This window comes from Neomonachus schauinslandi, chromosome 14 (genome assembly GCF_002201575.2).
Source record: "Neomonachus schauinslandi chromosome 14, ASM220157v2, whole genome shotgun sequence".
NCBI classification, from domain to species: Eukaryota; Metazoa; Chordata; class Mammalia; order Carnivora; family Phocidae; genus Neomonachus; species Neomonachus schauinslandi.
The window spans coordinates 57305308-57332721 of record NC_058416.1 but is presented as its reverse complement, the minus strand read 5'-3'; the positions used below and the strand labels follow the sequence as shown (position 1 = coordinate 57332721).

General features: G+C 39.8%; 1 protein-coding gene across 1 annotated transcript in view; it reads right to left on the bottom strand.

Moving 5' to 3' along the window:
* Positions 1 to 27414, bottom strand: part of PTPRM (protein tyrosine phosphatase receptor type M) — an 812937-nt gene that overhangs the window by 413541 nt on the left and 371982 nt on the right. The window contains exons 6-7 of the mRNA XM_044921209.1: positions 10272 to 10446; positions 4836 to 5129 (exon numbers count right to left, since the gene is read on the bottom strand). Of these exons, the coding sequence (XP_044777144.1) occupies positions 4836 to 5129; positions 10272 to 10446 (469 nt within the window). The remainder of the gene's footprint in view (positions 1 to 4835; positions 5130 to 10271; positions 10447 to 27414) is intronic.

The following is a 27414-nucleotide window of genomic DNA, read 5'->3' as shown; positions in this document are numbered from 1 at the left end:
TACCTCATGAGTAAATTTTTTTAAAGGTATAATCTTTCTTTTTTTCTTCCCCCCCAGATTTTTAGTTATATTAATTCTAAAGAACACATTTCAGTTCAGCTTTTTTTTCTTTTCACTCTCACCAAACTTAATTGTTAGGTCATTTGTTTATCACCATCCTTTTAACTCCTAGGGCCAGTTGTTAGCAAGTCACTTAGACACAGTTAAACAATAACTAGTATACATAAAAAGCAATATCCCAAAATAAAACACATAAAAAGTCTACTGTGAAAATTAATCTAACAGCATCTCCCATTTCTCTTTTTTAAGTAGCTACCACTTAATCGCTTTTGATACATAGCTGCACATAATTATAAGAATATAAGATTGAATAGAAAACACAAACTAAATTATATTTTGCTTAAGTGGATACTGAAGTAATTTCAACCCTCTGAGGTTACCCAACTACAACTGAACTGCAAAACTGGAAAAACACCTGAGTATGTGTATAAATCTTGAAACTAGCTCCTTACTATAATCATTTTTTTAAATACCCCATGTAGGCAGAACATATTATCACTTGTAAAATCCCTTTGTAGATAATATCCAACCTGATCTTCACAAACACCTGTGATACAGCAAGGCAGGTGTCACTGCCCTTATTTAAAGATAAGGAGACGGAACCAGAGAACCTAAGTGACTTGATCAAGGTCACATGCAGAGCGCCTGTTCATATATTTGAAAATCATTTTCAGAAACATAAGAAGAAAGAGCTCGGGAAGTGTGTTACCATACAATTCTAGAAAGAAATCTGACCAGGTAATGAGATTGTGTCTACTAGCCACACATGAAAATCAATTCCATTGCCCAGAGAAGGACAATAAATACTGATCTTGCCATTTTAATGCAAGAAGCAAAACCCATTTTCATGGGTGTCACCAAAACACGATAGGACAGGTCTCACTGCTACAACACAGAAATGGAAATGGAGAGCTTGTCCAGAAGAAACAGATTTAATAGAAGAAATGAGAGAATGATGTGTCATGAATGCAGTACTCCACTGCAGAGAATTCTATGAGCCTGTAATATAAAACTGGTTCTCAGATTTTCAATTCACTGGGTAAGTAATATTTGTAACACATCTAGGGCAATCAGGTTGCTAACATCCAATTATTTTGATTGAAGATGTTAGAAGATTTTTAAAAAATGGCAGTTAACTTTTACTGACCATTTGCTATATGTCAGGTTCTGTTCTAGGCACCTTACACACATTGGCTCATTAAGGCTTCATGGCCACACCAGGAAATATATATTTTTATCATCAGCCCTGTTTTATAGATAAAGCAACAGAAGCCAAGAGAAGGTCAGCTATACATGGTCCCATGTATAGCTCCGGGCAGAGCCGGAATTCAATCCCTGGCAGCAGGGCCCCAGAGCCCGTGTTCTCAATTGCTGACTCGGGTTCTAGTACCCTCCAGCACCATCATTGCATAAAAATGATACTCTAACACAAAAAAAGCAGGCAGGGTATCTCAAAATAAGAGTCATTTCTTCAAATTTAATCTATTTAGCAGTATTAAAAACTCACTATACCCCCTCCTTTTGCTCAGGCTTCTGTAAATGTCATCATAGACCTCCGTACATGGGTCTGCAGAGCAGGACTGGAGAAGCACGTAAATGGAGTTTCCGGACAAGGATAAAATAAAAGTGAAAGTCAAAGACTTTAAGGGTAGAAACACATGATGGATCATCTCTTTAGAAAGGGAACAGCACATGAATCACAGAATCTTCATGTCGAAGACGTCTGCAGGGTCAACCAGTTCAATCCTTTTCTGAATACAGAAATCACCTTCTACAATGTCAGGTTCTGCTTGAATGGGTCAGCCACTGGAAACTCACTACTCCTGATTCGGTTCTTGTCAAATTTGTGCAGACCCTCTGTTCTTCTCCATCACCTTTCTAAATTCTTTCCATCACTCCTCATTGGTGGAGCAAGGTTCCAGAATCTTTCCTAACCTGGGTGCTATCCCTAGAGCATAGTCCGTTTTGTGCTCTCTTTCATAAAATGCAGGGAGCAGAAATAGGTGTGATAGTTATAGGGAGGCTAATTAGCACTGGTACAATAAGACTATCACCTCCAACATGGGTGTTTGGCTTTTTTTCTGCAACCTAAGATTATAGTAGGCTGTGTGTGTGTGTGTGTGTGTGTATGTGGTGGGGGGATGGTAGTAAGGAAATAATAGTACAGAGTGATATGGATCATACTGTAGATTCATATGCATTTAAGCCAAATTCTCAATCTCTTTTATATATGCTGCTGCTAAATTTTATTACTCTAATTCCACAGTAGTACTGTTGGGTTTTAAACCATACAGGATAAATGTGCAATTATTCCTACTACCTATCACCCTATTAGAGTCATCCACTGTTCAAGCCTGGCCAAGGACAATTTCTATCTACTCTGCATACTGCTCAGAGGCCCTCCCAGCTTATAGGCTCCATGACTTGCTCTCTGTGAGCCCCAAATTTTTTAGTCTCTAGTCTGCCGCACCTGTGTCCTTCCTTGTACCTCAGTCCTGCCTTCCACCATGTCCCACTGCTCACTGGCCATGGCCACCAGTCTTACCTTCACATTTTTTTAAAAGCCTCAGTTCAAGGAAGGGTGAAACTATTTTTTTCATACAGTAAAGAGAAATTTGACTTCACTTTCCTCACCCACCTCAATGTCTCTCCCCTCTTATTTCTAGCTCTGACTCTCCGACCTAACATACTCCTGTTTCCTAAGATTGACTATTTCAACCATGTTCAAGGAACGTGCAGGACACTCCAGGAGTCGTGTCAACCTCGGGTTGCTGAAAACTGAAAAAGCATGCTTTGTCATTAGGCTTCCTTGCTTACACGAGGTTGAATACTTTTGAAGACATAGTGTTGGCATGCAAATATCAATTCAAAATTGGTTTTAATTTCTTTAAAATGACTGACAATCTGTAATGAAAGGTATGGTGTCTCTTTGAGAGTTATATATGTACACATCAGGCAGCAATAAAAAAAAATCCAAGCATTATATTCAGGGGAAATGTATATAACAGTTGTGTCAGTAGCTGAAATGTACAGGCAGAAAATCAAGAGACAAGACAAATTCTGTAAGGGAGAACAGGACTGGAAACATTAAGTAGGCAGGGTTGTTAGTGACAAGAATGAAACAGATGGCTCCTCTCTCCAGTCTAAACAATGGAATTCTAACCCTTTTTTGGACAGAAAGGGAGACTATATATTGCCATGCCCAAAATAGGATTCCTTAAAATCACATTGAAGTGAAATCGCACTGAACGTACTGCTCACAGAGCATGCCTGGAGGACAGAAGGTCCCGTGGGCTCCCGTGTCCCCCCCGTAATAAGGGGGTGTCTGTATCTGCCCAGGAGCCTTCACAAGGCAGTTATCAAATCAATAACAGGTTTGGAAGCAAGGCCTCTACTGTGAAATGATATATCTGGTGTTATACATTGCTACTGTTTGCCCTGCAACAGATGATAGGATCATATATACAAGAAATATAAGAAATTATTTCACAAAAAAGGGCAGTTTTATTCAACTAAAAAGAGAGAGGAGATGGCTGTCGTTTGGAGACATGAGGAAGAGAAAGCATTTTCAAACTCCTTTCTCCTTGGACCTGCCAGCCCGGGCTGTGTGAAGGGCCAGTCCAGAGCTGCAGTTTATTCCAGAGACCCTACAGCTGGTGGTAGATCTGGGAAAGAGACGCAGGGTTGGCTAGAACCAGCCCATCATGCATCCCCAGAAGATGGCTGTCCCCTTTTCTAATGAAATTCAACAACAACAACACAAGAACAGAATTCGCCTAGAAGTTTGAACTTGTGGAAGCAGTATACTTCATATTATAAAGAAAAAGTGGAACATCTACAAGCTGTTCAGGTTTCATCATTTCTCCTACCAGCCAGGGGCAGACTGTGCTCTGAGAACTCTCAAAACCTAAAAAAAGAAATGACACATACGGCTGTGTCTACTTACGTAAAGCTATCTGAAGAATCAATTAATTCCCTAAAAATTTACTGAATTGCCTCACCTCAGCCCACCATCCAATTCAGGGATTCTTCATGTAACTGAGGAAAGAATGCTTCAGTGTCCCAATATATTATCTCTCTACTTCCCTAGCCCAAAGTAGCCATACAAAAACAGCACTATTACCTCTCATGGGAGCTTGCTTCAGGTTTTGATTTTTGTAAGATGCTACATTTCTCCCTCCATCAACCCTACTTTATTTAAGCTGTGGACCAGGTTCAGCACAGTCAATTAGGACTTTATAATCTCAACTTGAAGACTGCATGCAGCCCACAAATCACCCTGGCTTATTTTACAAATGGGCCCTGTGTCTTTGGCAAGCAGCCCCTCCATTAAATACCCATCAATAAAAACAGCTTTAAAGCTATCTCTAAGATGGAATCTATTATTCCAAAGCCCCTCCAGGCTAAAAGCACATTAATGGTGAACATAAAACAAGGGGACCAGGGTGAGAGGATCTGACCTATGCGCAGACATCATGAAAGGAGACAGTTTCTGTCAACTGTAGGGAGAACTCCTATATGAACTAGATGATACCCACAGGAAAGTGTAAATAAAAATAAGAAAAAAGGAGGTGGAGGTCTCCCAAAGATACCAAGCCTCGAGGTCCCAAAGTCCACAGGCTGTCGGGCTACCATCCAGAGGTGAAGGGAATATCCGTTCCCACAGAGGATACTGACAGAGCTGGGGGAAGCAAATGAACCACCCGATAAACACGATACTGCAGGTCAATGCCCAGAAAGATGCTAAGGACTCGTCCCAGGTGCCCCTTACTCACCGGCACACTTTGTTCTGGTTCTGAGGGCTGGCCCAGGAGACCCAGTGCCACCTTCCCCCGGCCTGGTGAGCAGCACACTGATCTCATACTCCGTATCCGGGTCGAGGTGCCCAATTTTGTAACTCGTGGAGTCCACTGGCTGTCGGTCATTCCAGCTCCCACTTGCTGTGCAGTACTCCACCTCTCGGGCGACAATGGGCCCATCCCCATTGATGGAGTTGGCGTTGAGTTGAATCCAAAGGTAGGTTGCCCCCACGGAGGCAAGCTGAGGTGGAGCAATGGGAACGGGCGGCTCTGGAAGGCAAGTCAAAGAGCCATCTTTCAGACACCTTGCTCTTCCGTTTTAAACCAGCTAAATGTACATCAATTATTAAAATATAGAAGCCGTGAACATGTCAGGAATGAAGGGATGGGAATGGTTCTGTTTAGGTTATTACGAAAAAGCATACTGGTAAAGCCTTTCACAATGTTCAAATCTGTGAAATAAACCAACTTTAAAACCTAAGCTTGATCAAGTAGGGATACCCTCAGTTTGTTTTAGGACACAACTCATTTTGCTCAGGCTCAAAGGATTTTTTTCCCCCACTAAAAGTAACTTGCTGAAGCTCTCTTGATGGTAGTACTTAAGCTCCAGGAGGCACTCTATTGCCAACTTCCTTATTGAGAATGTCTTCGAAATCATCAAAGGTGCTAGTTACCTATCTCATTAAATTCAGTTTCCTTATATTTATTATTCCACAGATATCATCAATTTTAAAACATGGCCAAAATTATAGTTTCTCTCAGCATAAATGCACTTCCAGGATGACTTGTTGCCCAAAAAACCAATCACAGTGGACTCATTTGGCCGCAGGAGAAGTGAGACGTCTGGATAACACAGCCCACCACAGCTGCTGTTCAAGGAGCCTCCCGGAATGAGTCTCATGAAAGCAGCGGGTAGAAAGGAAACTCTAACGCAAAGTGCAAGCCATGCCCAGCTTGGTAAAATTCTAAGCAATCAATAGCAAATACTCTTTAAACCCAAGAAAGTCTCTTTCATTGTTTAAAACCTGAGATGGACTCTTTCTACATCATTGTCTGAGAATGGAGAAATAGGCAATCTTGTTTTAAATAGTATTCCCAGTCTGTCAGTGAGGTGTTGGTTGAATGGCTTGCCGGGCACCAAGTGAAGGCATCCTATATTGCCCAGTGTTACTGTACATCATACTGGGAAAGGAGATAACTGTATAAAATAGCATATTTCTATCTTCATGGATCTCCATCAGAGAAAAAAAAAGTAAGATCTAGTGATTTTCTTTTTTTTTTTTAGTTTCAGAGGTACACTTTAGTGACTCATCTGTTGCATATAGAACCCAGTGCTCATTCCATCAAGTGCCCTCCTTAGTGCTCATCATCCAGTTACCCCCCCACCTCCCCTCCTGCAACCCCGTTTGTTCCCTAGAGTTCAGCATCCCTTATGGTTTGGCTCCCTCTCTGATTTTTTTTTTTTTTCAAGCATGTTTCCGCAGGTGGTTTGTGTCTCTTTGGGCTGTGTGTATGTGTTTCAACTCCTCAGTTAGCACATCTGAATGCACAAAAAATAGAGCCTGCTATGTTCCATTTGCTGGTATATGCTGGCTTGCATGCTGCAAATTCTGTCAGCTCCACAGCAGACACAGCCAACTAATCACGGTCCTGTTTCCTGCTGAAAGGGATCTCACTGCAGCTAAGACCATCTGACCTTGGCCCTTGACATGATACCTGGTGGGTCCCTAGACTAAGATACCAATAACAGTAGTTCTCCTTGTTGGGTAGGGGTGTCTTTGTTCTTTTTCTGTATTCAGGGTACAGTGAATCTTACTGACTTTCAAAAATAGCTGGGAAATCTCATTAGACTGAGTCAAAATAGACACTAAAGGATGAATTGTAATTTGAAAGACTACAAAATTCATGTAGACTTACTAAAAATACTGCTCCTATTGTTTGTAAACTACAACTTTGTGCTAGCTCCTCATTTCTTTAAATAGTTCTTACTCAACTCATCATGATTTAACATCAATTTATATCATTAGGTGATTCCTTGAACCAAGACATGAAATGGGCCTTTTATAGTATATCCCAAGGCAGTTATGTAGCCAGGCTGAAAGGGCAGTTAATTACTCTGAAGTTGCAAATGCTAGCAAGGGTTGCTAAACTGCCATTCAAAATACAACTCAGGGGCAAGGCCACGAAGGTTAGTGAGCACACCAATTCATTTAGGATATTGTTACTAGTATCCTAAAATAGACATGACTTTAATGCTTGCTTGACCTGAGAATATTTTCTCCATTAATTCCCCATGAAGAAAAGTATCAAATACGTGAAATCAAATGAAAGATTCCACTGGAACCTGGAACAATTGTACTAGACAGTCCAAGGGACTTTTGGGTTGTTGGAAGAATCCGTACAAGAGTAAGTCAATATTTAAATTTTGAATAATTTTTCCCAAAGTGAAGGAAGGAAGAAAGGAAGAAAGGAAGAAAGGAAGAAAGGAATTCCACCTATACTAAGTGACAGATGGCAATTTAAAATATATGATTCAAGCCCACTTATACCTGGACTTTTTGCAGTACTGTAAATGTATTTTCTCTTCCTCATAATTTTCTTAATAACACTTTCTTTTCTTTAGGTTACTGCAAGAATACAGTATATAATATGTATATAAAATTTGTGTTAATCGACTGCTTATTTTATTGGTAAGGGTTCCGGTCAACAATAGGTTATTAGTTAAGTTTCTGGGGAGCCAAAAGCTGTATGTGGATTTTCAACCATGCAGGGGTTGGTGCCTCTAACTCTTGTGCTGTTCAAGGGTCAACTGTATTTCTAAACCAAGCCAGCAATGAAAGAATTTATACACATACAGATATGTAAACATATATCTAATGATAAACATACGTGAATGCCTAATACATATCTCATATAATTAAATGATATTGATATACATGCATATATATACAAATTGTGGAGATTCCATGAAATATTTTTTATGTCCCAGATTATCAAAAGCAGTGGGAGACATGAATAAGATAGGAATGACAGTTAATAAATGACGTGGGTTTCATTTGGAGGGCTGGCACCAAATCAGTATGTGACCTTAAGAGAATTACAAACTCTATAGACTTTAGTTTTTCCCATTTTCCGAAGATCAACACTTCAAATACTACATGCATAAAAAAAAAGAGTTAAATTATATACAAGTGGCCTCAAAAGTGTCACTGCATATTTTAAAGTAATTATCTCAAGGTAATACTTTATTAAGTATAACTTGCTAGTAGAATTCAGCATGTTATCTCATTTTTAAATATAAAATATATGAAAAATATGGCTATAAAATTATAAATGGAGGAAAAGTCAAATTTCAGATTTCAGCCGCAACTGTAAGCTGGCTGTCCTGGGTTTGGTCATGTGCAGAGATGAAAAGAGATGCCTGGACATTTTTATCACAATGAGCCAAGCAACCACTATGCCATCCTAAGACAGGAAAATGTGCTGCATAAATGTGAATAATAACCCATTCATTCTTTGTGCTCACGTTTGCTCTGGAAGCCTAGAAATTTATGATTTACTTACACCACCCAGCAAATGAAGTTTTTCACAGAGGCCATTTTTAGCAAGGTCACGAGATTTACATTATACTGATAATGAAGCATGATGCCTTAAGAACAGGGCTGGTCACAGTGAAATGCTGTAGCAACTATCAATCAGAAAATGGAATACAATCACAAGAACCAAGCCAAGAGGAACATTAAGTACTAATAATGATAATAAAGAACTCAGCCATGGAACACTGAGGCTGCTGCTTTACTGGATTTGTTGGCAAACAGTGTCCATTTTCTACACGGTAACTCCTCGCTTCTCAGAGAACCTTCTGCAGAGTAGGGTGTGCATTACTGTGAAGAGTTAGTTTTCTTATGGCTATTAAACCTAAATTCCTAAACTCAAGTCCTAGTCAGACCAGCTAAAGTTTCACCACAAACCAAAATTCCTAAGAATATGCTGTGGCAAAATTTATTAGCAGGGTACATATTTCAATGTGCACAATGTCAGTCATTGCTGCAAATTAATACTGCATGGGGCAGGCTCACCAACAAACATTTCTCTCATAAGCCAGGAGTCATAAGCCAGGAGTGACTAATATTGGCAGCAGGGATTTCACAACAGAAGCATATGCCAAAATCACCTATAGATTTTATAACAGAGGCCATGTCCCCAGAGATTTTCATTTAATATGGGTGTGGTGGGGGGAGGGAAGAATAGCTGGGCAGGCATTTATGTTTTAAAATTTGGAAAGAGGGCAGTGACAAGAGTTTCTAAATGAAGCTCACTGATGTACAGGAGCAGAGGGTTACAATCACCTCGCTCCCCCCCACCTCCGCCCCATCATGGCCCTAACAGGAGCTGGCTGCTTACTATGTATACTGTTCTAAGTGCCTTTCATATACTTTTTGCACTTGACCTTCTTGATCACCCTATGGTGTAGGTGACGTTATTAATGTCTACATTATACTTTATACCCTGGCCCATGCCCACATAGCTAGTTCTGGGGTTTGAACCCCACGGTCTTTAAAACTGCATGCACAGAGAAATTTGCTGATACGAGCAGGAAACTGTCCAAAAGATATCAGCTTTATGTTTTATATTTAACAAATGCAGGGGAAAAAAAATTCATCAACAGGCATCATTCTGTTCTCCTAGGACAAAACAGCAATGGCCTGCCACAAATTACCTAAAAATGCCTCACTTTGCATCTAGAAGTCCAAATTATTCTGTCTGGGACCAAGAATTGCCCTAGCAGTTTAATATCATAAACTCCTCAGCCCACAAAAAAAGCATTAGACCAGCAATGGAAACTTATTTTCCCTCTTTTTTTTTTCCCTCATACCCCACCTCCCTGAATATAATGACTCAATTTTTCAGTCATGCAAAATATAGTAATGGAACCTAACTGCGACATTATGAGTGTTAACTCAGTATTATCAATATGGCTTGTGTGATATGACTGAGCATTTTTATACTGGCATTGCTTCATTTTATTAACCACCCTGCTATCATAAACACGCTGGCTGGTGAATATTTGCATTTTAAGTGATTTTCTATCAGTAAAAAAAAAAAATGCATTCCTTAAAAAAATTTATAGGTTGTAATCTCTGTATACAGAGTTGGCAGAAGAACTTGCTAAGAGCACATTCAGTGCTTCTGTATGCAACTAAACCAACATAAATAAAATACATTTTTCAAAAATATTGCTCACGTGCAAAATTTGTACTTAAAATGCAATCCATCAATATAGCCTGTCACCAAGCTCCTGTTCGGAGACAGACAAGGATAAGTTTGAGAGTTAAACAAATAATGAACTCACAACCATCTGACATGTCTATTTTAATAGACTACTGAGGGGTATAAAAATGCGTTAAATACCTTTAACTACCAATTCTGCATAGTTTGATATTCCAACACCTCCTTCGGTGCGAATCATGCAGCGGTACTTCCCAGCATCTCGTTTTGTTGTGTTCATGACATTAAAGGAAGCTATGAATCGCCGGGAACTAGTCACCTTTATTTCCTTGAGAGGAGCATCGCGCACATCAATGCCCTGTATAAATGGGGGTGGGGGACAAAAAGAGACAATATCAGCTGTCATACTGGACCGGTAAGACACCTGATGGCTATTATCAATGTTTTTTCCATGTGGATCTGGGTTCCGTTGTTTATTACCCAGGGGCTCTAGTTCTAGGGGAACAGCTGGCCAGGAAACTTAAATTCTGCCATGATCAACACTTTCAAGATTGAGGGATGCAAAATTACGTGCGCAGAAATGTCTTGCTTTTGTCCTTTAAGATATTAATTATGTTAAGTGAGCTCACCGGGAGTAGAAAAATGCATATGGAAAAATTCTTTACTTGATTCCCAAACGATCACCATTTGTTATTTTCATACCACTTTGTCTTATGTTTTTATGCTTGGCTAGGAAACAAAACTGATTCATACACTACCCTACTGCCAACCTCATTTTATCTATGAACAAATAAATAATTTATTAAGAATTACATTAAAGACATAAGTAGGTATTAACATATTCCTTACCGAATAGGTCTGATGGACTATTCTAAGCTTTACGATGTTCTTCCAGGATACAAAAACCAAGTAGATGCTCAATATTACTTAAGTGTGAAATGCTACAAGAGAAGTTTCTCCCCATCCCAGAGTTTCAAAACCACATAAAACAGGTTCCCTCCGTGTAGCACCTTTGTCTTACACCATCCTTAACACATGAAGTACGTCTTTAGTTATGTGGCCTTAGAACTCCATTCTATGCTTCCTATAATTTAGAGTCTCGTAAGAAGGCTACAGATTTTAGTTCTTAATAGCTGTTTACAATTCCCAGGAAAGAGGCTATCTTTAATATGTCATTTGCAAGCATTGAGTAGAAAACAATGGGCACAGACCTTACAGCTAACGCATGATGCCAAGCACTCTGTCCATTTGTTCACTCAGAATCCATTCTGCCAACCAGATGCTATCAACTGTGTTAAGACACTAGGCTCACAGTGGGGAATGACAGAAGAGTAGTTATGGTGCGCATGGCACTTTAGTTAGTGGGAAGTATAGGCCGGAAATACAGAATTACAAGTGATGGCCAGTGTGGTGAAGGGACAGATCAGATGGCTCGCAGAAATCATCATCTTTAGATATGGTGGCTGTGGGAGGCCAGTTTGAGGAAGTGAGCTGAGATCTGAAAGGCAAGGAGGAGCTAACCAGGCAAAGGGAGAGGGTGTGAGAGAAGGGGCATTCTGTCTAGTCAGAGGAAACCGGGCAGGAAGCCCGAGATGGTTAGAGAGAACAGAAAGCTTTGGATGAAATGAAGGCAGCTCGTGGAACCAGGAAGGTAAGGAAGCACCTACGCATTCCGGGACTTGCAGGCAATATTAAAGTGTTTTTATGTATGAGTATGAAAATGCTAAGCTACACATAATAAAACTCATCTATATTACTCGGTGATTTATATTATGCAAAGTCGTTTAAAAGCTTTTATCCGTGATTTTTTTTCTTTGGCAGTATGCCCTAACGGGCATAGGTTTGGAGTTAAACTGACCAGGGTGCCAAAGCTAACTTCAAAGTGATTTACCTTCCTAGAGCCTCCCTTCCCTCATCTGCAACAAGATGATATGACTCACTTGCAGGGCAGTTGTGAGAATTTAAAGATATATACAAAGACACTGGCTTACTGACTGGCACCACACATCCCCACCCAAATTCCGGACCAGCTGAGTGATGAAGTCAAGGAGAAGGGCGGACAGGCTGTCAAAGTACTACTTTTATTACCTGTGAACCTGGTATTACAGAATATGGCTGAGATGCAGTAACAATGGGCTTGCTAATACTGAAGCACAGAATTAAACAGACTCACCCACCCGGCCACTGGCCATCTTAGAAAAGCACAAAGGCCTCCCACATGTTGGGTGCTGCTGTAAAACTCACAGGATGGAAGAACAGGGCTCCTACAGGGGGTTAGCTCCCAAAGAAGGGGCTGGGCTGTGCATGCTCCCAGCTTCCTTCCCAGGCAGCTCCCGCTTGGGCAGAGAAAAGGCATCAGAGTGCTGCACTGGTACAGTTCCTGCCACAGGGAAGGAAACATCAGGAGTGGGGAAGAAGAGTTCCACCAACATCACCTTCAGTGTTATCTGTCACAGCGGCTTTGTTAATAGCTTAAGAAGTTATAAATCAGAGCATGAAGTTCCATAGATAACTTACATGTCTTATGTCTGTCCTGGTTTTTACTAAATCCCCCAAATTTGGTCTGACAGAGCACACCAAGGACTTAGGAAAGTGAAATAAAATAGAATCAGTCTGGCATCATTAATTAATTCAACGGGGGACAGCACTCCTCTCTGTAGTCCACACATTCAGTCTCCCATCCTTTCTCACAAATAAACAATCAATCCAATTCTACCTCTAGGAGTAACCTCAGATCTACTAATGCTATAAAGTGCAGTCTGTCTTTTTCCAAACTAAAAACAAAACAAATCTAATCTCCAAGTTTGAAAAAAAATTAAGCCCTAAAGAAAGGCAGATTTCATATCTGTAAGTATTTGTTTTATTAATAACAGCAACAAAAAAAGGCTACCTACTTATTTATTTACTCACTTGTGGCATGAATCCGGTAAGAATATGCTTCTATAGTAATCCCATAGTATCTTACCTGCTAGAGTACGCCTACTTCAAAAGAATGTTCATTCAAAAGAATTTGGAAGTATGCAGTTATTGATCACTCAAAACAATTCAAGGCTGCAGCGAGGGCTCTCAAGTTTGAGAAAACCTCTGTTTTGGATTTATACATATGTTGAGAGGAGTATTACTTCATAGTTGATGTCTCCATGCCACAGATTTATTCTTTAAAATAAACAGCTTCAAGCTAACAACTCTACAGGACTCCAGTACATCAACTCTCAGGGCTGGGGCTTTCTTTTTGAATCCCATGTACTGAGTCACACAGAAAGTTAGATTCAGTTTCTTCAAGAAAAGTAGTGCATATGAAAGAGAAACCAAGTGCTAATGAATGATCATTTTAGCTTAGGACCCATACCAAATCATAGATCTTGAACGTTCAAGTCTGCAGGTCATTTTGTGTTAAATCATTCAAAGGTACGTGGATCCAAGCATTCATTTAATGAACGCTTTGTAAAAATCTCTTATGAGGCAGACACTGTATCATATACAGGGAGAATGGAGTTAAAAGAACAATCCCTTACCTAACTGAACTTAAAGTCTGGTGAGGAAAAACAGCCAAGTAAGGCAGTGATTATAGTACAAAGCAATAAACTGCATAAAACAGCAAGCCCAGGAAAAGGGGACCACACTGGAGAAGGGTGTGAGGGTTGGGCTGGCTTTCTAGAAAGCACTACTTGAGGCCAGGCTGGAGGATGCACAGGAGTTTCTCAGACAGGGAAGGAGGAGAAATGGAGCCCAGTGAGTGAGAAGAGCTTTGCAAAAGTCAAGAGCCAAGACAGCGTGGAACGATACAGGAAATACAACTGATTCCATGCAGCTAGAACAAAGCGCGTCTGGATAGGCAGGTGATGAGGCTAGAAGGATAATCACAATATGGCATATTGAGGATTATAGTTTATCTTGATGCCAGGAATGGACGGATTTTAGGTAAAGGGGTGACATGAACGTATCTAAAGGTACAGTAACAGACTGAAGGAAAAAATGTGGGATCCCAACTGATGTCAAGGGAAATTGGTAATTTTTTTTTAAGAAATCAACAAGTGACACAAAGAGGGATGAGAGAGGGGGAAGAAAGGATTCTAAAAATATTTAGGATTCTAAAGATATTTAGGAATTAAAATGGATAAAAAGTGTATTATACTGCAGTAACACCCTCCTTTTGTAGTAGACTAGAATGTCTTCAAGTTAAGAAACAGATCTTATTCATTTGGTGTACATGGGTGCACAAGAAATAAAACTCAATAAATATTTGCTGACTCTAAAAATCATAGCCCCTGCAGAAAAAATGTTCCATAGGTAGAACAGAAATATGAAGTTGCTAAATTAATAGATTTATACTCCAGGTCCTAAAACTGGATAATTAGCCTTTATTTACAAGGGAGACCAATACAGAAAATAAAGATATTTTAGAAATTCTGCATGTCCCTCAGTCAGCAACACTGCCCACTCATCATGATTGGGGTAGGCAGAAAAACAGTCCTCAGAGATGTCTACTGCCTAGTTCCCAGAACGTGTGAATATACTCCTTATGCATAGCAAAAGAAGTTTGCAGATGTGATTAAAATAAGAATCTGGAGATGAGACAATTATCCAGTATCCCTGAATACTAAATTATCCAGATGGGCCCAATGTAATTACAAGGTAGGAGGAAGGTAAGAGGGTCAAATGCAGAAGAAGGAAATGTGACCACAGAACCAAAGGCTGGAATGATGTGGGTTTTAAAATGGAGGAAGGGATCATGAGCCAAGAAATGAAGCAGGTCTCTAACAAGCTACAAAAGGTAAGGAACAGATTCTCCCCTATACCTTCCAGGAGGGACCAGCCTTGCCATCACCTTATATGAGGACTTCTGACCTCTAAAACTACAAGATAATAAAGCCATTACGTCTTTGGTAATTTGTTAAAGAAGCAATAGGACACTAATACAGAGACCATCAGGATAACGAAAAAGTCTATGGTTTTTCAAAGATATACAGTAGTCCTGAATCCTGATTTGTCAGAGCTACAAGCAAATCCTTAAGATAGGTTTATCTTAAGGGCTAGCAAAAGTTCTATTCACAGGTCATCACTGTAGACAAAAGAAAAGAACAAAGTTGAAAGACTCAAACGTCTCAACTTCAAAACTTGCTACAAAGCTACAGTAATCAAAAGTACAGTGTGGCACTAGCATAAGGACAGACACAGACCAATGGAATCGAGTAGATAGCCCAGAAACAAACCCTTACATACATGGTCAATGGATTTTTGACAAGGGTGCCCAGACCACTCAATGGGGAAATAACAATCTTTTCAGCAATTGGTGCTGGGAAAAATGGATATCCAGGCAAAAGAATAAAGTTGGACCCTTATCTTTCACTGCCTACAAAAATTAACTCAAAATAGATCAAATATCTAAAATTAAGATCTAAAACTATAAGTACCTTAGAAGAAAAACACAGGAGAAAATCTTCATGATGTTAGATTCAGAACTGATTTCTTCAATGAAATACCAAAATCACAGGCAACAAAAGAAAAAAATAAACTAGACTATCAAAATTAAAAACTGTACATCAAAGGAGATTAAAACAATACAGAGTGGGAGAAATATTCACAAATCATATATCTGATAGGGATTAAGATCTTGAATATATAAAGAAGTCCTTCAACCAAAGCAACAACAAGAAACAAACAATCCAATTTAAAAATGGGCAAAGGATTTGTGACAACATGGATGGACCTAGAAGACATTACGCTAAGTGAAATAAGTCAGATAGAAAAAGACAAATACCATACGATTGCACTCATGTGGAATCTAAAAAACAAAACAATGAATAAACAAACAAACGGCAGAATCAGACGCTCAGACCCGTAAATACAGAGAACAAAATGACACCTGTCAGAGGGAAGGAGGTAGGGAGAGGGGCAAAATGGGTGAAGGGGAGTGGGAGATACAGACTTCCAGTTATGGAATGAGTAAGTCATGGGAATAAAGGGCACAGCACAGATAATACAGTCAATGATACTGGAATAGTGTTGGATGGTGACAGATGGTAGGTACACTTGTGAGCACAGCATAACATATAGAGAATTTGAATCACTATGTTGTACACCTGGAACTAATGTAACATGTGTTAACTATACTCTATTTTTTTTAAATGGGCAAAGAAATTAAAAAGACATTTCCCCCAAAAAAGATATACAGATGGCTGATGAGTATATGAAAAGATGCTCAACATCGTTGGTCAATAGGGAAATGCATATCAAAACCACAGTGAAATACCACTTTACATCCAGCAGGATGGCTATCATCCAAAAAAAATTAAAAATTAACAATAACAAGTTGCCAAAGATGTAGAGAAACGGGAACCCTGTGCATCGCTGGTGGGATCATAAAATGATGCAGGCACAGTGGAAAATAGTCTGGCAAGACCTCAAAAAGTTAGGCAGAATTATCATATTACTCAGTAATTCTACTCCTAGATATAGCCCAAAAGAATTGAAAATAGGTACTCAAACACATACTTATATGCCAATGTTCACAGCAGCATCATTCACAATAGCCAAAAGGTGGACAACAACCTAAATGTCCATTGATGGATGAATGGATAAACAAAAGGTGGCCTCTACAGGCAATGGATATCATTTAGCCTTAAAAAGGAAGGAAGTTCAGACACTTGCCACAACATGGATAAACCCTGACCACATTATGTTAGGTGAAATAAACCAGTCACTATGGACAACTATGGTATGATTCCACTTATATGAGGAATCTAGAATGAGCAAATTCATAGAGACAAAAAGTAGAATGAAGGTTACCAGGGGTGGTGAGAGAGGGAATGGGAGTTACTTCTTAATGGATTTTGTTTCAGGTAATAGAAAAGTTTTGGAATAAATAGTGGTAATGGTTACATAACATTGTGAATGTACTTAACCAGTGAATTGTGCTCTTGAACATGGTCAGAATGGTAAACTTCATGTTATGCATATTAAGTCATCACTCATTACTACAAATCAACAGCATAAACTCTAGCTTTTGCACCTTTATTTGAAGACTGCCCTAAAATAATCTGGAATGCAGGTTAAAAATGATAGCAAAAAATAGGTAAAATGTACTTGGTGAGTTGAATGGAGAATAGTAGGAGAGATGCAAAGCAGACCTGATATGTCCAAGCAGGGGCAGAAGAAGAAAACAAGAGAGGAAGGCTTTATTCAGCTGGGTGGGGTGGAGCCAACACACAATCCAGATGGCAGAGCATCGTAGATGTCTACAAACCACCAGATACATCCGGCACAGGGCAGACCCACACAAAATATATTCTTAAGGACAATAAAAAGAGAAATGGATTTTTGAAATCTAACGTTTACTGTAGAAACTTTTTTTAAATATAAAAAATAAAAAATGTAGGTATTCAAAAAACTATACATAATCCAATTACTTAAAGATAAATATTGTAAATATTTTAAGGTATTTTAGTTTACTTTTTTCTAATGCATTATTTTCATTTAAATTAAATTTGAAATGGTGGTCGTTTCTCTGTGATATCTACAGATTTTTTATACTTTTAGATGGTTCCAAAAACATGCTTTTTAATGTTTCCCATTTTATAGCTACAGCCATTATTTATGTATATATTTCTTTATCACTATATATTGAAATTATTTACATGCTTCACTATTATAAATGATGTTAGGACAATCCCTATGCCTAAAATTGTTGGTTTAAAGGGAATGAAAAATTTTAAGGTTTTTTTTTTTTTTATGGACAACATAAAAGACTTTAACGAGAGTTAATTATTGGGGCGCCTGGGTGGCTCAGTTGGTTAAGCCACTACCTTCGGCTCAGGTCATGATCCTGGTGTCCCAGGATCGAGCCCCGCATCGGGCTCCCTGCTCATCAGGGAGTCTGCTTCTCCTTCTGACCCTTCTCCCTCTCATGCTCTCTGTCTCTCATTCTCTCTCAAATAAATAAGTAAAATTAGGGCGCCTGGGTGGCTCAGTCGGTTGAGCGACTGCCTTCGGCTCGGGTCATGATCCTGGAGTCCTGGGATCGAGTCCCGCATCGGGCTCCCTGCTCAGCGGGGAGTCTGCTTCTCCCTCTGACCCTCCTCCCTCTCATGCTCTCTGTCTCTCATTCTCTCTCTCTCGCAAATAAATAAAATCTTAAAAAAAAAAAAAAAAAATAAGTAAAATTAAAAAAAAAGGAGAGAGTTAATTATCTATTTATAAGAATTGTTTTTTAACAAGAGTTCAGATGGCTCCTAAAATCAAGTTGTTTTCCAACTCCTTTCAGATATTACAAAGAGATCAAATAGGACAGAGAATTGGCCTGAATCACTGATTTTTTTACAGTATTTCCAAAAAAGCGGGGGGAACCCCTCAGCTTATCTTGGGTAAAAGAGTAAATATACAGGAAAAAATTATATTTATTTTTGTGGTACTGCATGGCTTCCACAGTACAAATTCAGTTATTCTCCTACTAGATAGAATTTTAAAATTAAAATGCATCCCATTTTTAATATTTTCAAGAATGATAAATTCCCTGTAATATTCTGAGGTGCAGAATATAAGACTCTGGTCATTCACAGGCTTCTAGTCTGCCCAGCCCTCCTGGCACGTGTCCCATATTGCTCTCCTCTTGTCCACGGAGATGTCACAGGCGTTGCTGCCTGGTGCCCTGCCAGCATCTGTAAACACTCCGACCTCCTCCTTTCTAACAACCCAAGAAATCGGATTTGACACTAACAAGGTGAAGAGTGAACTCTCTCCTCCTCTGTCCAGCCCCCGTTATCTGAGGACATCCTCTCATGTGTCTTCCATCAACCCAGTTGTGGATTGCTTCTTCGTGCATGTTATCAGTCACTGAGCTAATACAGAACCTAAAGTCACTGTTGGACCTGATGGGTTTTTTTCAGCTTCATAAGACAAGGATATTCCCATAAGACAAGGATATTCCTTGAAATTCATATCTTCAATATCAAGAAGTGGCTATTTCTAAAAATGGAATAGATAAACCAAACTAAATAAGATTAAGTGTGCTTAAGATAATTTAACTGAAGAGCATGCAGCACTACTAACATGTATATTTAGAATTAGGGACGCATGGCAATATTTAAATATCTAGAAGATAAATCACTCAGGTTGATGCATATCATTTAAATTTGTGGCATCACCAGTAATTTTATACAGGCAGAAAAATCCCACTTTGAAAATGTAAGTATAGCCTAAAGCCTGGAGAACATTGAGGTGTACACAATGTGAACCAAATGAGCAGAGAACAAAATACAAAAGTCTAAACAAGGCAGGAGAACAACAGGAGAAAAAGGTGTGAAGACTGAAAGAATAAAAGAAAGAGGGAAAAGAGTCAAAGGAGAAAAGGGGGGAATTAGGTTGTCCCCCATTATCTGCTGGGAGTGTGTTCCAAGACCCCAGGCCTGAAACCACAGATAGTACTGAACCCTAAATATACTATGTTTTCTTCTACACATACATACACACCTATAATAGAGTTTGATTTATAAATGAGGCACAGTAAGAGATTAACAACAGTGACTAATAACACAGCACAATTATAGCAATATACTGTAGTAAAAGTTATGTGAATGTGGTCTCTCTCTAATACTGTGTTGTACTCACCCTTCTAGTAATGCTGTGAGATGAGAAATTGCCTACGTGATGGGATGGAGGAAGGGCAGTGACTTGGGCATGTGACGCAGCATTAGGCTGCTACTGACCTGAGTATATGTCGGAAGGAGGACCATTTGCTTCTGGACCATGGTTGGCCGTGGGTAACTGACACCGCGAATAAGGGAGGCCTGCTGTAGCACAATGACAGAAAGTCAAAAAGGAGTGGAGAGAAGTCGGGTGAGGCGACAAAAGAGAGAGGGAGCATGGCAGAGGAAGGGCTCAAAGATGGCAAGGACTGAGGCAGGCAGAGACACAGAGATGAGAGCAGACCAAAGGCCCAAACTTGAGAGAAAGTCATAACTCACAGGGAAGAAAGACCCACTTCTTGGACAATGTTGATTCATCTCCTTTGAAATTCTGACATTGATACTTTAATAATAGTCTCCTTGTTTCCTGAAGCTGAAAAAAACCCATCAGGTCCAACAGTGACTTTAGGTTCTGTATTAGCTCAGTGACTGATAACATGCACGAAGAAGCAATCCACAACTGGGTTGATGGAAGACACATGAGAGGATGTCCTCAGATAATGGGGGCTAGACAGAGGAGGAGAGAGTTCACTCTTCACCTTGTTAGTGTCAAATCCGATTTCTTGGGTTGTTAGAAAGGAGGAGGTCGGAGTGTTTACAGACGCTGGCAGGGCACCAGGCAGCAACGCCTGTGACATCTCCGTGGACAAGAGGAGAGCAATATGGGACACGTGCCAGGAGGGCTGGGCAGACTAGAAGCCTGTGAATGACCAGAGTCTATGGCTACTTGTCAGCATGGATGCTAAAGCATGTTTCTGAAGCCCTGGCAAAGGTTATGTCCTTGACTCCTCCAATATGTCTATTAATGTCGTTGATAGAGTCATAGTTGTGTTTGTCACATCTATAGGTGACAACTAACCTGGGATAAAAGAAAAAGATATTTGCAAAGCCTAACAATGAATTTAAATTAACAAGATAAATATCAATCAAGATAAATGTAAATCAATCCTGTATTCTCTGGACTTTATAAGGGGATCATTGGAGATGTGACTTAGAACCACCTTCATCACTTAAAGGTATATAAAGATCGTGAGGTGGATTTTTATCAAACCTAATTCAATTTTCAGTTGTATTAATAGAAATAAAGTATCCGGAGAGGCAGTGCTAAGAGACACCCCCAGATGAAGGCATTCTATTCCAGGGGCCCCTGTTTTCCGAGGAACATATGAGTAATAGGTTTGTTCAGAGGAACGAGAAGAGGACCTCAATGTGAACACGCAGCACTCATCTCTACAGGTAAAGAGCTGGTAAACACCTGGAAACAGATGACTTAAGAGACAGAGGACAATCATCTTCCAAAATTGAAAGACCGGACATGTAAAATAGGAACTACATTTGCATGTCATGGCCATGGGCTCTATCAGTTACCTGAAACTCGTCGGGTAAACTGTGGTTCAGAATTCAGATTTACTGTTAATTTTACTTTTTTTTTTCTTAAAGATTTTATTTATTTATTTGACAGAGAGAGACAGCGAGAGAGGGAACACAAGCCGGGGGAGTGGGAGAGGGAGAAGCAGGCTTCCCGCCAGGCAGGGAGCCTGATACCGGGCTCAATCCCAGGACCCTGGGATCATGACCTGAGCTGAAGGCAGATGCTTAATGACTGAGCCACCCAGGCGCACCTATTTTTAATTTTAAAAAGGTTTCTATACTGCATATTACGTGATACCCCAGGAAAGTCTGGGTCAGCACCCTATCACCAAGGATATTGATATTTCTGTATCAAAACATGTGACTATGACTCTAAGGAGGAAAAACAGGCCATAAAAAGTTTCAGGTCAAGTGTTGTCACCAAACAAATTACAAAAGTGAGATTAGATATGGAGAACTTCCATTTTTAGATTTTGGAATAAGAGTGACCTCCAAGAATGTACACGAGTCCCACCCACCCCCGCATACTCTGCTGTGACCCCGTAAGTCTGTGGGATGCCTGGGCTCCAGCCACACCAGGCTCCATGCTGTCACTTTCTCACCCAGGTATGCTACCCTCGAGGTCTGTCCCTTCCTCCTCCTGTAGGCCCTCCCTGACTTATCCCCACCGCCCATGCCTTCATCTCCTGCCAGTCCTGCTCAAATATATTCTAAAGGAATCCTACCCAGTCCCCAGATTTAAAACTGAAACCTCTCCTGCATGGCCCTGCTGATGCCCCGTGTCCTGCCTAGCTACTGCTATTAATGCTACTAAGAACTTGCTAATGTACTACAAAGCTTACTTATTAGGGTCACTGTCTATCTCTCCCCAGTAGAATACAAGTCCCATAGAGGCAGGGATCATTCTCTTCACCCCCTACTAGAATACAAGTCCCACGGAGGCAAGGATCATTGTCTTCACCCCCTACCAGAATACAAGTCCCAAAGAGGCAAGAATCATTGTCTTCACCCCCTACCAGAATATAAGTCCCACAGAGACAGGGATCTTTGCCAGGTTTTTAATTGCTATAATATCTCTAGCACAAAAACCATGCCTGGCACACCCAAGGAAAGGTTGGGGGCAACATTAAAGGGATTTAGACATTGAATGGGTGAGTGAACAAGTTGATTTTTAATGCCTTTTGGTCCATAGATAGGCTTCCTCAGGTCAGAATTAAACAGGGAAGTATGGGGAATAGCAGCCCCTTTTCTCTGATTCAGGGAGGCGTGAAAAGCATGTGATTCTTTTCCCTGTCTTTCCCCACGACAGAGGTGACAGATAGGACAATGTGTTCAGAACCTCCAGTTCTGCTGAGCATCTCAGAGCCTATGGGATACTTTCTGTTATTCTGGCAAAATGAAACAATGAAAATGTACACTAGGTAGAGACAGTGAATTTGTCAGCTGGTTTTCCTCTAAATTCTCACAGAGTTAGGGAGAGGCAGCCCTGCCAAGGCAAGCCCTCCCAAAACCCTTACAGCAGGACAATGTGGCATCTCCAAGGATGGGTATCCAGATTGTTCTTTAGAATATCAGAGTTCACGGTGAAAGAGAGCCCAGGACATGCCTGTCAGAAACAAAAACCCATACTTGAGGCAGAACCCGGCACCTGAATGACCAGGGTTGTTAAAGAAATTGTTGACCTATCTTTGTTAACTTAATGGAACAACCCTAATGGCCATGTCTGAGAGGAAAGGATCTTAGTGGGTTAAATACGGCTTTGTATAAAACCAAGAGTATCTTTAAACATGCATGTATTTCAATTTGAGCATGCTAGGAAAAAAGGTACTGACAGTCATTTAAATTAGACTTATAATCTTCTTTATGCAAGGGACTGACTGTAGGACTTCTAAATGAGCAGTAATTTACCATCAAAAAGATACATATTAAGTCTTTCGGGAATAGTTTCACCATAATCAGAGCAATGATTGAAAGAAATTGAGGTCTGGGATGTTAGCAGCACTTGGATCAAGTCAGTCAATCCTGGGCATTTTGAAGCTGCTCTGAGTACACAAGCCTGGAGGAGATACTGGCCAGTCACCCTTCCTGAGCCATACATCTGGGGATGAGCTACGCCTTCATTTATTCAATAGGGAAAACAGTCTGTGTTATCCCACTTGCACATGCACTCATTTGGATGACACTGACTGAAATTCTCACCACTGGGATCACAATAATATCAGCAAGGCCTGGAATAAACATGTTGAAAACATTTACATAATCTAAATCCAGTAATAATCAAATACCCCAACAATTCTACCTTCTGGAGACTTTATCTATCCATTTATTTACTTATTTTAATAACTAAGATACTGTTGACCTTTGATTTCTAGGCCATAACCAAGCCAACCCAAATATTTACCAAATATTTACCAACCCAAATATTTACTAGAAGTTCTTACTTATATTACCATATACTCTGAATATACACTGACATGTATACTTAAACTGGCTAAAAAATATACAGATAGCCAAAGTAACATGCAGATATCCAAAGCTGCATATTCTTTGAACATGTAATAGTCTTACAGGTATTCTCAAGTAAAAATTTGATTATGGAAATTTAGAATCTCATGCTGATATTTAGACATAGTCCATTTCATTATATATTTGTAATATTTGAATAATGTTATTTAACCAACTTTTGTTTAAATTTTAGAGACGTTTATCCAAATAATAGAGGATGAACACAATAAACGCAGTAGTTAGAAACCAATGAAATTAGAAGTTCTATAGTCTTAAAATCAAATATCCTACTGTTGACTAGATTAACTCAGCCACAGGAAACTCAGAGACTGACATTTCCCATTAGTTTAAAGGTTTGAGTTTGCAAGGCAAGGAATCGACCCTGTTTCCTTCAAAACTGTAATAATGGCTCTCTAATATGAAGAAGATGGCAGTGCCTGCATAATTGTTCATGATCTAAAAAACGGGGCTAGTCTTCAACATGGCTGGCTAAGAACATCACTTTTTCCCAATCAATATGCCTTAAAGTACACAATTCTTCCTGAAAACATAGCTGAGTGAGCTAAAGATGCAAGATACAGGAGGCTAAAAGCCTAGTAGTTCTGAATTTCAATTGAAATTATCAGTACAATCTCAGGACATGTTTTTAAATGTGTGTATGTGGGCATACATATATATCCTAGCTCTGCCCAATGGGAATCCAGAGACAAAAGAATGTAGTAATGAGTACCTCTTATGCTCAGACTGTAATTTTTTTTTTTTTAAGATTTTATTTACTTATTTGACACAGAGAGACACAGCGAGAGAGGGAATACAAGAGGGGGAGTGGGAGAGGGAGAAGCAGGCTTCCCGCCAGGCAGGGAGCCCGATGCAGGGCTCGATCCCGGGACCCTGGGATCGTGACCTGAGCCAAAGGCAGACGCTTAACAACTGAGCCACCCAGGCACCCCCAGACTATAATTTCTAATGACCAGTTCCCACTATACAAGAACCAGGGCTCCCTGGAGAAATGGTTGCCTCTAGATCATCAAGGTGGAAATGTAAAATATAAGCCTGGAATACATTGTCACACCAGAAAGTAAGAAAGCCATCTAACATGGCCCAGGACAGGGGTCACCCACCTGAGTAAGCCCCATTTATATGAATGGCAATAAAGATAATAAGTGTGATGGGTCAAAACACATCAAATATGTTTAAATCTGCAAGTTGATGACAATGACAATGACGACAATGTGGTGATGATGATGACCAAGATGCTGGCGACAATAACAATAATACTAATAACCCCTTGGTCACTTTTAGGTGATGCCAGTGAACTACCTCATTATTTCTGAAAATGTGCTGAAAAGGACAAAGTATCAAGCATTTATACCATCTTCCCTTTATTATTTCCATATTAGGGTAACTCAATATTTGATATGGGAGAGCTTTTCTTTTTGGACGTATTCTAGCTACTAAACCAAGAAGGACTAATATCATGGAGCCATTCTGCAACCCCTAATGAATTAATGAATGTAGGAGTGGTCATAAGTGGCGGATAAAATCACAAAAAGGAACATAATTTGCAAGAAACACAATAGTCAGAAGAACACATTAAATGACACTCCCGGAGGGCAACAAGCAAAACTCAAAATATGGGAAATACAAGAAAAACGTAGTTCCAGCAACAACCACCACCACCCCAAAAGGGGGAAGGGGAATGGATGAAGAACCTTAAGATAAAAAGGACTTAAGACACTCATTGTCCAGTTGCAAAATGTCAATTTCACTGCTATCACAATGCAAACAAACGGCTAAAAGAAATAAGGTTATTAGACAGTCAAGGAAATCTGAACACTGACTATTTTTCTAGGTCATGCACAGTGTTTATTATTATTACTTTAAGGGCTCTTATCTTTTAGAGCAGGAGTCGGAGGCTCCTGTTTTCTACAGTCACCTGTTTTGTACAGCTCGAAAGCTGAGAACTGTTTGTACATTTTTCATGATTAAAAAAACAAAGCAGGAATACTATTTTGTGACAATGAAAATCACATGAAATTCAAATGTCCGTGTCCATACACAGAGCTGCATTGAGAACAGCCACTCTCATTCATGTGTGTGTTGTCTGGGGCTGCCTTCCTGCCACAACAGCAGAGCTGTGCAGTTGCAACAAAGCCCGTCTGGCCTGCAAAATTTACTAACCTGGCCCTTTGCAGAAAATGTTTGCCAGCCCCTGTTTTAGAGAAACATTTACAAGTTAAATGATATGACTGGGATTGCTTCAAAACAATGGGGGGAGGGGGGAGGGCAGGTGGAAACAGAGAGGCAGCGATTGACCACATATTGTTAGGTGTTGAAGTGGGACGCTGAGTATATTAAGCTTCTTCCATTATCTCTCCACCTCTGTGTATATTCGCAATTTCCATAATAAAAGTGAAAAGAAACTTTTCTTCAAGGAAGCAGTTAAGAAAAGAATCGCTCATTTTGTATTTCTGAACAACTATTTTAACCATGATTATTTCCCAAAATGATTTTACTGCTGGCTTAGAAATATTGCAATGCTGTAGAACTATTTTGTCTAGGTGCCATTCACTTCCTGTGCAAGCATTAAGCCATTTATATGGTAAAGGTAGCACCACCAGTAGAAGAGAAAGTGCACTTTGACCAAGGGAAGCCACATCCCAGGGCTAAATCTTTGGCAACATTTGCCTAACTAATATACCTAGCACATGGAAAGTGTATAATATACACTTCTTGAGTGAAAGTAATAATGGGCTTCCAAATCTTAAGAATAAACAGAAAATCCATTAGTTAGTCACTTGTCCTTTCTGCTTAGAGGACATCACTTCTTCTAACAGAGACACACAATCTTATTACATTTGGACAAGAGCCAATGCCCTTTCTTTTGCATAAGGGAATGAAGGATGGCAGTCTTATACATAGGAGGGATGCAGAAGAGAATAACAATCTGCTTTATGATTTCAAAGTCCATCCTCTGTAGGAAGTCACACTTCTACAGTCCAAAAGACATTTTTAAAATTAAAACCCATCATAGGTTGCCGAATTTTCTTTCCATCTCAGGGGAGGACTTAAGTAAACTTCTCTCCTTTCTCTGTACATGATGCCTGATGATGAAACTTGAAAACCTTCTAGGACTTCTAAGGCCACCTGTGGTAGGTACATAAACCACCCACATAAGACATTTCCATTTTTTCCCTCTCCTTCCAAAAAGAAGAGATAGAAGAGGGAAAACAAAAACAAAAACAAACAACAACAACAACAACAAAACTAGAGATCCTAACAGTGTCCAAACTCTCCAGGACCATCAATCCAAGGCCCAACTCAGTAAAAGGAGATAGAAAGGCAGAGTGTTAGTATTCTCAGCCCTTAATCACAGAAATTCCAGAGCACAGCCACCTCTGCCTTCTCTTCTTGTGACATAGCTATGGATTCTTGGAAGCAAGAGAAACAAATGAACTATTTGATGAATTTGAGAAAAGCAGCAAAAAAAAATTGCTTTCAAAGGATTTATGGCTCTTGGCCCCAAAGTAAGTAGCCCTTCAGAGGTCTAGTTGATGCCTTTCTCTTCTGCCTCCAAACTGAACCATCCTGACCCACAGTTTTCAAGTACAATTTCCCATCCTGGCCAGGAGACCTTTAGATTGCTGCAGAGGACAAAGCTCTCCAACTGCTGCTCCAGCTTTTCCTGGGGCATCCTTCTCAAAGCACCAGTGATTTATGTGTTTTTTGACTGAGTTAGGTAATATCACAAAATAAAATTTATTAAT